The 15000-nt window shown below is 45.5% G+C and overlaps 2 protein-coding genes across 3 annotated transcripts in view; both read right to left on the reverse strand.

The window, feature by feature from the left end:
- The window catches only part of kif26ba (kinesin family member 26Ba), a 91828-nt gene extending 90569 nt beyond the window's left edge, over positions 1 to 1259 (reverse strand). Inside the window, exon 1 of one of the 2 annotated variants that reach the window (XM_058399434.1) lies at positions 812 to 1259. In XM_058399434.1, the coding sequence (XP_058255417.1) occupies positions 812 to 865 (54 nt within the window). In that variant the 5' untranslated portion in view covers positions 866 to 1259. The remainder of the gene's footprint in view (positions 1 to 811) is intronic. The other variant, XM_058399433.1, reaches the window with a different exon arrangement.
- A 1315-nt stretch (positions 1260 to 2574) lies between these two features.
- Positions 2575 to 15000, reverse strand: part of efcab2 (EF-hand calcium binding domain 2) — a 26780-nt gene continuing 14354 nt past the window's right edge. Inside the window, exons 2-7 of the mRNA XM_058398427.1 lie at positions 3786 to 3870; positions 3622 to 3694; positions 3460 to 3539; positions 3226 to 3268; positions 3055 to 3121; positions 2575 to 2936 (exon numbers count right to left, since the gene is read on the reverse strand). Coding sequence (XP_058254410.1) covers positions 2818 to 2936; positions 3055 to 3121; positions 3226 to 3268; positions 3460 to 3539; positions 3622 to 3694; positions 3786 to 3870 — 467 coding nt within the window. The 3' untranslated portion in view covers positions 2575 to 2817. The remainder of the gene's footprint in view (positions 2937 to 3054; positions 3122 to 3225; positions 3269 to 3459; positions 3540 to 3621; positions 3695 to 3785; positions 3871 to 15000) is intronic.

Here is a 15000-nt window from a genome sequence, read left to right on the forward strand (position 1 = left end):
AGAATAAGACTGAAATCATCTGCAGCCAATGTTCCGTTAGATGTTTATATCTGACTGTATTACATGTTATAAAAGGTCTATAAGCAGATCTTCATTAACAGCAAATAACGTGGAGCACTCTGGAACAGTAAAACACAGAAACAGGGTCTGTTCTTCACTTCACTTCCATCTACAGGCTCCATGAATACTCTGAGCACAGAGCGGGGTACATCACCTACACACCCAGAACACAGCGGTACTGAAGGGTACTGCTCCCCGTCTCTGGACACTTATGCATTGTACCTTTAGTGTGCATCTCTCACTGGTACATGTAACACTGAAAAAACAATCATTGGACTGTAATTGCACTAACAAGTTAAATGTTCAATACACACATTTCTAGGTGGAAAAAAACCCATATTAAAGGTACAAAAGGTGCAGACATAACGGTACTACACCAGGAACAATGACCAGGAAGGGTCAGTACCTTTCTGAGAGACATTTAGTTTCTGTAAACTGCAGCAGTGTGACTGTGTGTGTGTGTGTGTGTGTGTGTGAATTTCACAACATTCTTTATAAACTAACGTGATGTTTTTGGGCTTTCAGAAGAAACTCTCGTAAATAACCTGGATGCCACAATCTGTCTCACAGTCACCTGTCTCTGTCTTTCTGTCTCTCTCTGCTCTTAGCTGGATATCATTATCCTGGTATTTTAAACGGACTTCAAATCCATCAGCCTCCTCGTGCATCCATCTACAGGCCTATTATTATTCATGAGCGCGTGAAGCATAAATAATGAAATAAAATAAAAAAAATAAAATGACCCCCTCACCGTGTGTTTCCGGTTCCTGCCGCTTCTCTCTTTATTCCCACTCACAGAGGTCATGCTGATGTTCTCCAAAAAATCCCCTCTAAATGAATAAATCACCGTGAAGGAGATTATTCCTGCGCGCGCCTCCGTCTCAGTGCCATGCGGGGTAACTCTCCATCATCTTTACGCATGTCCTCAGACACAGACACACACACAAGTCCCGCTGTTTCTCTATCCTGTTTACCCAAAAATTCCAGAATGTAAATACAATCCCGAGGTTCCGGTGTTCAGCGCGCGTGCAGAAACGGCGCCACGGGAGAGAACGCCATATGGGTCTGCGCGCGCGCCTCTACTGCATGCAGCGCGCACACACACACACACACATAGATACTTATATATACACACACACACTCGGCGCGCACCTCGCTCACTCTCATATGTCAAAAACCAGAGTCTCGCGCGCATCTGGATGTGGGCGGAGTCCCACCCGTGTGCTTATTAAATAACGTGTGGGCGTGACCTGACGCTCTCTAAACAAACTCTCTCTCTCTTTGACCCCCCACCCCCACCCCCACCCCACAACAGACACACACAAAGTGATCTGTTGGACACAGTGACATTTAGAGCAGCGCGTGAACGTGTTTAAACTCGACATTTCATCTACAAATGTCACAGATTTGCATTTACACACTGTAGTAGTTTGGCGCCTGTGTGTGTGTGTGTGTGTGTGCGTGTGTGTGTTATACGGTCACACGGCGCCCCCTACTGACATCTCTCTCTTTCACTCTCACACACACGCGCGCGCACGCACCCACACACACACACAGAGAGAGAGAGAGAGAGAGAGAGAGTTTATAATTCTGTTTAAAAGATGACAGACCTATGACTTGTTCCCCTGTGATATATATACAGCAGTGGACATGCGCCACATTCCTGCTCTAAACTCCTGACCATAGTTCAGTGAGCTGCTGAGATCTGGAGGAGAGATTAACACTTATACTGACTCTAAGTGAGGAAGAAGCTAGGTGTACTAAGATGTGTTCCACATCCGAGAGGCTGAAACTTTCTGATATTAAACAGCCTCGAGCTGGTGAACACGAATAGTCACGTGATCACCGCTTCACACAGACTCCACCCTCTTCTCTTCCACGTGAATAAACTCATTTATTCTGCACTAAACTGTAATTGGAATAGGGAGAGGTAGGTGTGTGTGCGTGTGTGCGGGAACACACTCAACCAAAAACACACTGATGGATCATGTTTACTGTGGAAGACACGCCTCCATTCATTCTAGAGGGCATTTCTCTGGACATTCACAAACATCTGCCTAATTATTCTTCTTCTAAATGTTTTGCTGTTTCCACCAAAAGTGATGATCTTCAGAATTTTTGTACTCCTTTTTTTTTCAAATATAGAATCGCACCTGTGTCTATAACAGGGACAGAAACAAAGAACTCTGAAACTGATTTTAATTTAATTTCCCAATTTAATGTGTTTCTTTATCGCTACTCAACAGTGTGTATGTGGTGTTCAGCGCCCTCTGCTGGCTGTGTGTTGAACTGAAAGATTTAAGTGTGTTTTATTTTTTATTTGAGATATTTTATTCTTAGTTATGTGCTGAAGATGTGTGTGATATTAAAGCGTGTGTGGATTAATAAAGAGATTAATACGGAGTTAAACCATCCAGTGCCCTACAGTTTAAGTGCCATACAGTTTAGGTATCCTACTGTCTAGTGCCCTACTGCCTAGTGCCTTACTTTTATATCAGAAATCAGAATAAAATCTTTGAGTGTCTATATTTTATTCAGTTTACTGTGGGGTGTGTGTGTGTATTTAATTAACACCACATTCAGCATTACATTACATTAACAGTGCATTAACTTTAACAGTGCATTAACTTTAACAGTGCAGAAATAAAGCTGAGGTGAATTCTGTCAGGTCTTTACTTCTCCAAATAACTGTGTCATATGAACACGCAAATCAAATGATGAAGAGTGGCAGCTCCTTGGTTACCATGGTTACCACAGTTAGTGTGGGTCATCAAGGGTCATCATGCCAACAAACTCTCTGTAGAAAACAACCTGTTTATCAGGATCGAGCGCAGCCGAGAGCATTTCATCCATTTCTTCATTAGAGAATGGCTCTCCTGTGTGTGTGTGTGAGAGAGAGAGAGGGAGAGAGAGAGATTATTTTTGATGCCACATTATTTACATGTTTATGTTGTAAATACCGCCACAGGAATCAGGAGTGTAAATGCTCTTTACCTTCCTGTGTAAGATACTTGATGAGTTCCTCTGGTTCCAAATATCCTTTCTTTTGCTGGTCCAACACCTGAACCCACACAAACACACACACAAACACAATATATCTATCAGTGCTACAGCTGTGCCAAAAGAGATGTGCTTGAAATGTAGAGAAAGGTAGAGGTGAGTGACCTGAAACGCCTGCAGGAGTAAATCTTCGGGAATGGGACGAAACCTGGGGGGGTGAAGGTGAGATTATTGTGGAGTGATCAGTAGTTTAATGTGGAATTTTATAAAGAATTTTGTAATAAGTTAATAAGTTTAAGAGCAGCAGAGCTCTTTGTAATAAACACCGTATTTTAACCTCACACTTTGTTTTGAAATAAACACTACAGGAGCCTGAATGTGTGCGTGGGTGTGTCTCACTTGTTTTCGATCAGTATTTTGGTCATGACAGGAAGGAATTTCTCAAAGCGAATAAATCCACTAGTCTCCTCTTCCTCTATCTACACACACACACACAGAGTTTATAGTCTTTAACATGGTCTGTAATAAACTAGTTTACAGATGCAGAAATGTCACTCTAACCTCAGCAATGATGTCATGTAGCTCAGCCTCTGTGGGGAAACATCCAAGTGACCGGATTATAGTGCCAATCTCTCTACACACACACACACACACACACACACACGTTTTATTTGTGTTCCACTTGTACTTTAACACAGCAATTTTCAGAAAGTGTGTGTTTGTACCTGATGTCCACAGTGTGGTTAGACTCGTGATCAAACACATCGAATGCAGATCTGATCCTCCTGTGTAGCGCAGACACTTCAGCTCCTGTACACACACTGAACAATGAGCCTCCAAAAACACTGCAAACCTTTAATATCAACTTTATTACACCGTTATTACAACCTTTAACCACACACCTTTAATAGAATGTAAAAGTGTGTTTTAATATGAAGCTGGAAAAAGTCTAGTTTTGCTGTCATACACTAACCCCAGCTACTGACCATCTTCTGTAAAGAGAGCGAGAGAGAGCGAGAGAGAGAGAGTGAGAGTGTGAGAAAGAGAGAGTGAGTGTGTGTGTGTGTGAGAGAGAGAGTGAGAGAGAGAGAGAGAAAGAGAGAGAAAAAGAGAGAGAGAGAGAGAGAGAGAGTGAGAGTGTGAGAAAGAGAGAGTGAGTGTGTGTGTGTGTGTGTGAGAGAGAGAGAGAGAGAGAGAGAGAGAGAGAGAGAGAGAGAGAGAGAGAGAGAGAGAGAGAGAGAGAGTGTGTGTGAGAAAGAGAGAGTGAGTGTGTGTGTGTGTGTGAGAGAGAGAGTGAGTGAGAAAGAAAGAGTGAGAGTGTGAGAAAGAGAGAGTGAATGAGTGTGTGTGTGTGTGAGAGAGAGAGAGAGAGAGAGAGAAAGAGAGAGAAAAAGAGAGAGAGAGAGAGAGAGTGTGTGTGAGAAAGAGAGAGTGAGTGTGTGTGTGTGAGAGAGAGAGTGTGTGTGAGAAAGAGAGAGTGAGTGTGTGTGTGTGAGAGAGAGAGTGTGTGTGAGAAAGAGAGAGTGAGTGTGTGTGTGTGTGAGAGAGAGAGAGTGTGAGAAAGAGAGAGAGAGAGAGAGAGAGAGTGAGAAAGAGAGAGAAAAAGAGAGAGAGAGAGAGTGTGTGTGTGAGAAAGAGAGAGTGAGTGTGTGTGTGTGAGAGAGAGAGTGTGTGTGAGAAAGAGAGAGTGAGTGTGTGTGTGTGTGAGAGAGAGAGAGTGTGAGAAAGAGAGAGAGAGAGAGACTTAACTTTACAATCCTTTTATTTACACATAAGTCACATATGTAGTAAAATCAGGGTGACTCAGTAATTCAATAAATACATTTTAAAATATTTCAATAAATGAAGTTAAGACATGAGTGAATGGTGGATTTAGTTTAGCTCTGGTGAAAAGCAGAGTTTCTCTTCTGCTACAGAGCACAGAGCATTAGCATGACACCACACTCTCAAATATCTTCACATTCATCTTTTTGTAGAAATTAAAATCTATTAAAATTCTTGAGGAAAATTCTTATGGCTTCACAGTCAGTATTTTGTGCAATCTGTTTTTTCCGGCTCAGGTATATCACCATTTTTATCTGACCAAATATAAAATTGATCAGTTGGCACCTGAACTGGTGTTTCAAGTAAAATCAACATTAAAAGCCCTTAAAATGCTCCGTAAAAACACAAACAGTGACTGTAACCTGGAGCAGTGAATAAAAGCATGAAAAACTGTTTCTCTCTGTGAACAAAAAGGACAATCATGTGCAACATCAGGGTTTAAAACAGAAATAAAAGAGTTCACAGAGATAATACAGTGTAAAATCCTCCACTGGAGGTCAGCAGATTTTTTAGTTAACGGTGGTTTATACAGTGCGTCCACTCTGGTTTAAAATCATCAGTAAAACCATGTACACTTCTCCATGGGGTGTCCACCCTCCCACTCAGCTTCTTCTTATTTAAAACCTTTACACACGCTCTGTAGAGCAGCTTCCCCGACACTGACCCAAAGTCCATCTCCCCTTCACCCCGACACTCCAGGAGGGGGCCTGCACACCCGTCGAGGTCAGGAGCGATGTTCAGCTGGGGAAAGGGTTCGTCCTCTGCAGGACCAGTCTCTGTGTGTGAATAGTCCATCAGCTGAACACGCTCCTCTGATGTCAATGCAGATCTCCAGCGGTGTAGGAGCTGATTGACAACACACAGGGACCGCAGTCCCATACACACTGCCAGGTCCTCTGCCCTCAACAAGTCTGACCCCGCGATGTTCACAAGCTCCCGGAGCGTTATAATCCCTGAGGAGATGAGAGTTCTGGTCAGTGCAGGGACGGTCACACTGGAGATGTCCAGTCTCCCGCCGTACACCAGAGGTTCCTCCAGCAGCCAGTGTAGTGTTCTACAGCCCTTGTTTTGTTTCTTAAAAAAGTTCCAGATTTTAAAAAATCCACGGTAAAAATCTGGTAATCCAGAAATGTCCAGCATTTTTGCGTCCATTAAAAACAACGCTCTGTCCAGCCCCAGTCCTTGAACTGTGTGTAATAATCCACTGGCTGCTGCTCTCCATACTAAGTCTCTGGGTCCAGTGAGGAGTCTCTGGATAAACCGGAGGCGGAAGGCTGCGGCTCTGCTGGACAGCTGGACCAGCCCCTGTCCTCTTTCGGCAGATGAAGAACACCCTGTGGAATCCGGTGTAGACCAGCGGATCGCCCCCTGTAGGACATCTTTGGGAACAGCCGCTTCCACCTGCTCAGTCTGCCCTTCACGTGCTCTACAGCCTTCCCAGTTTTTGTTTAAAAACTCATTGTTCCCCAGGTAGACACCCAAGTTTTTAAAACCACCTCTTTTCCACCCTAAGCCTCCTGGTAGGTAAGGTTGAACACCCCCCCACCCCCCAACTAAAAGGGCTTGACCAGTTAACATTGGTGGGGGATAAAATCTGAAAGTCATTTAAAATATCAGTTAAAACATTCACATCTTCTTGTGTGTTTATCATCACTACCAGATCATCTGCATAAGCTGATAAACATATTGAGGCATTAACGTGTGGAATATTAAAACCAGAGAGATTACTTCTTAACTTATTTAAAAGAGGTTCAATGGCTAGAGAGTACAACATTCCAGAGAGGGAACAGCCCTGCCTGATCCCCCTGTACACTCTAAAAGGAGCACATAAACCACCGTTAACCTTCAGTACACTCTCAATGTCACTGTACAACACCCTGATCATGGCTATAAAACCTGGACTGAACCCGAAGGCTTCCAGCACCTTCCACAAATATTCCGGTCAAAAGCCTTTTCCTGATCTAGGAAAATCAGACCAGTTTTTAAGCCCAATAGCCTGGAGACGTCCAAAATGTCACGAATTAAATACACATTATCGAATATGGACCTATCAGGCACACAGTACGTCTGGTCCTGGTGAATGAGCTGCTCCATTACCTTAGTCAGTCTCGAGGCTAATGCTTTAGAGAACAGCTTGCAGTCAGTGCACAGTAGAGAGACCGGGAGCCAGTTGGGTCAGGTCTCCCTTCTTCGGTAGCAGGGTCAGGACGGCCCTCCTGCAGCTCAACGGGAGTTCACCTCTCCGTATACTGTCCCGTAGGACGTCCAGCATGTCCTGCCCTACGACAGCCCAGAAAGCCTTGTAAAACTCGACAGGGAGACCGTCTATACCTGACGCCTGTCCATTCTCCATCCCCTGGAGAGCCTCATGAACCTCCTCCAGCGTCAGCTCCGTGTCCAACCCTCTGGCCACTTGCTCAGAGAGCTTTGGCAGGTCCATGAGGAAGCTGTCCTCCACCACCTGTGTCCCTGACCACTCACTGCTGTACAGCTTCGAGTAGAAGCTTACTGTCTGCTGGTGAATTTCAGTGGGCTCAGATACGAGATCCCCTGATTCTGTTCACACAGCATGTATGAATCTTTTCTGTCCATTCTTTTGCTCTAAACTGAAGAAGCACTTTGAAGGAGCAGCCATCTCAGCAGCGCTTTTAAAGCGTGAGTGGACCAGCGCCCCCTGTGCTGTAATGTCTAACAGGTCGTTCATTTTGGCTTTTTTACTTTTGAGGGCTTCAACATGCCCTCGATTTCCGGTGGCCTCCAAACGCTGGAGTTCCACTATTTCTATCTCCAGAGCTTTCAGAGATCTAACAATGTCTCTTGTGACATTGAGAGTGTACTGTTGACAAAAATCTTTGATTTGTGTTTTAGTCACATCCCACCACAGCTGAAGTGAACTAAAAGCTGCCTTCTCATGTTTAAAACAATTCCATAAATAAATAAAAGACTCTCTAAAATTAGCGTCTTTTAAAAGTGCAGTGTTAAAATGCTAGTAGGCACTCCTAGGTTTAACCTTCTCTTTAGTAATAGTACACTGGACCATACCGTACATCAGTGGCAGGCCGTGCGTTTCACACCTAGGCCTTCACTGGTGTCCTTCCTGAATTAATCCACCTCTATACCATTATCATGACGCCACGGCAATAGATACCAGTCAACCGTTAAATATCAAAGTAAAAAAGAAAGTATTCTACAGTATTTCACACCTCACAAGGAATAGTCCATTTTATGACGGTTACTTTTCATTAAAAAAGACATTCTTGATGCCGTATGCAGCAAACTGCAATCTCCGGAGGACGCAGCATCCGAAATGAGACACAGAGAATATAGAAACACTGTATAACAGTGCGCTGTGTCACAGGCTCTTATAGAGAACATGAATAACATTTGAATAACACACACACACACACACTCACACACACTTGCACAAACACACACACTCACACACACACACACACACCTGCACACACACACACACTCACACACACTTGCACAAACACACACAAACACTCACACACACTTGCACAAACACACACACACACACACACACACACTTGCACAAACACACACACACTCAAACACACTTGCACAAACACACACACACTCACACACACTTGCACAAACACACACACACACTTGCACAAACACACACACACACACACTCACACACACTTGCACACACACACACACACCTGCACAAACACACACACACACACACACACTCACACACACTTGCACAAACACACACACACACACACCTGCACAAACACACACACACACACACTCACACACACCTGCACAAACACACACACACACACTCACACACACTTGCACAAACACACACACACACACACACACACACTAACACACACCTGCACAAACACACATACACACTCACACACACACTAACACACACCTGCCCAAACACACACACACACACACACTCACACACACTTGCACAAACACACACACACACTCACACACACTTGCACAAACACACACACACACACACACACCTGCACAAACACACACACACACTCACAAACACACACACACACACTCACACACACTTGCACAAACACACACACACACACTCACACACACTTGCACAAACACACACACACTCACACACACTTGCACAAACACACACACACTCACACACACTTGCACAAACACACACACACACACTCACACACACACACTCACACACACCTGCACAAACACGCACACACTTGCACAAACACACACACACACACACCTGCACAAACACACACACACACACACACACACACTCACACACACCTGCACAAACACACACACTCACACACACACTCACACATACTTGCACAAACACACACACACACACACACACTCACACACACTTGCACAAACACACACATACTCACACACACACACTCACACACACTTACACAAACACACACACACACGAACTCACACACACTTGCACAAACACACACACACACACGAACACACACTCACACACACCTGCACAAACACACACACACACACTCACACACACACACACCTGCACAAACACACACACACACTCACACACACCTGCACAAATACACACACACACTCACACACACTTGCACAAAACACACACACACACACACACTCACACACACTTGCACAAACACACACACACACACACTTGCACAAACACACAAACACACTCAAACACACTTGCACAAACACACACACACACTCACACACACCTGCACAAACACACACACACACTCACACACACTTGCACAAACACACACACACACACTCACACACACTTGCACAAACACACACACACACATACACTCACACACACTTGCACAAACACACACACACACTCACACACACTTGCACAAACACACACACACACACACTCACACACACTTGCACAAACACACACACACACACTCACACACACTTGCACAAACACACACACACACACTTGCACAAACACACACACACACACTCACACACACTTGCACAAACACACACACACTCACACACACACTCACACACACTTGCACAAACACACACACACACTTGCACAAACACACACACACTCACACACACACACACACACACACACTTGCACAAACACACACACACACTCACACACACACTCACACACACACACACACACACACACTTGCACAAACACACACTCACACACTCACACACACTTGCACACACACACACACACACACACACACACTCACACACACACACACACACACCTGCACAAACACACACACACACACTTGCACAAACACACACACACACTCAAACACACTTGCACAAACACACACACACACACACACACATGCAGAAACACACACACACACACACACACACTCACACACACTTGCACAAACACACACACACACACACACACACACTCACACACACTTGCACAAACACACACACACACACTCACACACACTTGCACAAACACACACACACACTCACACACACTTGCACAAACACACACACACACACCTGCACAAACACACACACACACACACTCACACACACACACTCACACACACTTGCACAAACACACACACACACACTCACACACACTTGCACAAACACACACACACACTCACACACACTTGCACAAACACACACACACTCACACACACTTGCACAAACACACAGACACACACTCACACACACACACTCACACACACCTGCACAAACACTCACAGACGCACACACACACACACTTGCACAAACACACACACACACACACACACACTTGCACAAACACACACACACACACACCTGCACAAACACACACACACACACTCACACAAACACACTCACACACACCTGCACAAACACTCACACACACTTGCACAAACACACACACACACACTCACACACACTTGCACAAACACACACACACACACACACACACACCTGCACAAACACACACACACACACACACACACTTGCACAAACACACACACACACACACACACTTGCACAAACACACACACACACTCACACACACCTGCACAAACACACACACACACTCACACACACTTGCACAAACACACACACACACACTCACACACACTTGCACAAACACACACACACACACACACTTGCACAAACACACACACACTCACACACACTCACACACACTTGCACAAACACACACACACACTCATAAACACCTGCACAAACACACACTCACACACACTTGCACAAACACACACTCACACACACTTGCACAAACACTCACACACACACACACACACTCACAAACACCTGCACAAACACACACTCACACACACTTGCACAAAGACACACACACACACACACACACACACACTTGCACAAACACACACACACACTTGCACAAACACACACACACTCACACACACCTGCACAAACACACACACACACTCACAAACACACACACACACACACACACACACACACACTTGCACAAACACACACACTCACACACACCTGCACAAACACACACACACACACACACACACTTGCAAAAACACACACACACACACACACACTTGCACACACACACACACCTGCACAAACACACACACACACACACACACACACACACACCTGCACAAACACACACACACACACACACACACACACTTGCACAAACACACACACACACTCACACACACACACTTGCACAAACACACACACACACACTCACACACACTTGCACAAACACTCACACACACACACACACACTCACAAACACCTGCACAAACACACACTCACACGCACTTGCACAAACACACACACACACCTGCACAAACACACACACTCACACACACCTGCACAAACACACACACACACACACACACTCACACACACACTAACACACACCTGCACAAACACACACACACACTCACACACACTTGCACAAACACACACACACACACACACACACACTTGCACAAACACACACACTCACACACACCTGCATAAACACACACACACACACACACACACACACTTGCACAAACACACACAAACACACTCACACATTTGCACAAACACACACACACACACACACACTTGCAAAAACACACACACACACACACCTGCACAAACACACGCACACACACACACACACTCACACACACTTGCACAAACACACACACACACACACACTTGCACAAACACACACACACACACACACACACACTTGCACAAACACACACACACACAAACTCACACACACCTGCACAAACACACACACACACTCACACACAATTGCACAAACACACAGACACACACTCACACACACACACACACACACTCACACACACTCACACACACCTGCACAAACACACACACACACTCACAGACACACACTCACACACACTTGCACACACACACACACACACACACACTCACACACACTTGCACAAACACACACACACACACACACCTCCACAAACACACACACACACACACACACTCACATACACTTGCACAAACACACACACACTCACACACACTTGCACAAACACACTCACACACACACACACACTTGCACAAACACACACACTCACACACTTGCACACACACACACACACACACACACCTGCACAAACACACACACACACACACACACACACACACTTGCACAAACACACACACACACACTCACACACACACACTCACACACACTTGCACAAACACACACACACACACACACACACACACTTGCACAAACACACACACACACACACTTGCACAAACACACACACACACACACACACTTGCACAAACACACACACACTCACACACACTTGCACAAACACACACACACACACACACTCACACACACCTGCACAAACACACACACACACACTCACACACACACACTTGCACAAACACACTTGCACAAACACACACACACACACTCTTGAACAAACACACACACACACACACACCTGCACAAACACACACACACACCTGCACAAACACACACACACACACACACTCACACACACTTGCACAAACACACACACACACACTCACACACACTTGCACAAACACACACACACACTTGCACAAACACACACACACACACACACCTGCACAAACACACACACACACACACACACACACACACACTTGCACAAACACACACACACTCACACACACTTGCACAAACACACACACACTCACACACACTTGCACAAACACACACACACACTCACACACACCTGCACAAACACACACACACACACACTCACACACACACACTTGCACAAACACACTTGCACAAACACACACACACACACACACACTCTTGAACAAACACACACACACACACACACCTGCACAAACACACTCACACACTCACACAAACACACTCACACACACCTGCACAAACACTCACACACACACACTCACACACACTTGCACAAACACACACACACACACTCACACACACTTGCACAAACACACACACACTCACACACACACCTGCACAAACACACACACTCACACACACTTGCACAAACACACACACACTCAAACACACTTGCACAAACACACACACACTCACACACACACTCACACACACTTGCACAAACACACACACACTCACAAACACCTGCACAAACACACACACACTCACACACACTTGCACACACACACACACACTCACAAACACCTGCACAAACACACACTCACACACACTCACACACACTTGCACAAACACACACACACTCACACACGCACTCACACACACACACTCACAAACACCTGCACAAACACACACTCACACACACTCACACACACTTGCACAAACACACACACACTCACACACGCACTCACACACACACACTCACAAACACCTGCACAAACACACACACACACACACTTGCACAAACACACACTCACACACACTTGCACAAACACACACACACACACACTCACACATACACACTCACACACACACACTCACAAACACCTGCACAAACACACACACACTTGCACAAACACACACTCACACACACTCACAAACACCTGCACAAACACACACACACACTTGCACAAACACACACTCACACACACTTGCACAAACACACACACACACACTCACACACACACACACTCACACACACCTGCACAAACACACACACACACACTTGCACAAACACACACACACTCACACACACCTGGACAAACACACACACACACACACTTGCAAAAACACACACACACACACACACACACTTGCACACACACACACACACACACACCTGCACAAACACACACACACACTCTCACACACCTGCACAAACACACACACACACTCACACACACACACTTGCACACACTTGCACAAACACACACACACACTCACACACACCTGCACAAACACACACACACACACTCACACACACACACACACACACACTTGCACAAACACACACACACACACACTCACACACACACTTGCACAAACACACACACACACTTGCACAAACACACACACACACACTCACACACACTTGCACAAACACACACACACACACTTGCACAAACACACACACACACACACTCACACACACTTGCACAAACACACACACACACACACACTTGCACAAACACACACACACACACTTGCACAAACACACACACACACACTCACACACACTCACACACACTTGCACAAACACACACACACACACACTCACACACACTTGCACAAACACACACACACACACACTCACACACACTTGCACAAACACACACACACACTCACACACACCTGCACAAACACACACACACACACACTCACACACCTGCACAAACTCACAAACACACTTGCACAAACACACACACATTCACACACTCCTGCACAAACACACACACACACACTTGCACAAACACACTCACACACACTTGCACAAACACACACACACACTCACACACACACACACACACCTGCACAAACACACACACACACTCACACACACACACTCACACACACTTGCACAAACACACACACACACACTCACACACACTTGCACAAACACACACACACACACACCTGCACAAACACACACACACACACAC

The sequence above is a fragment of the Hemibagrus wyckioides genome, linkage group LG09, assembly GCF_019097595.1.
Source record: "Hemibagrus wyckioides isolate EC202008001 linkage group LG09, SWU_Hwy_1.0, whole genome shotgun sequence".
NCBI lineage: Eukaryota > Metazoa > Chordata > Actinopteri > Siluriformes > Bagridae > Hemibagrus > Hemibagrus wyckioides.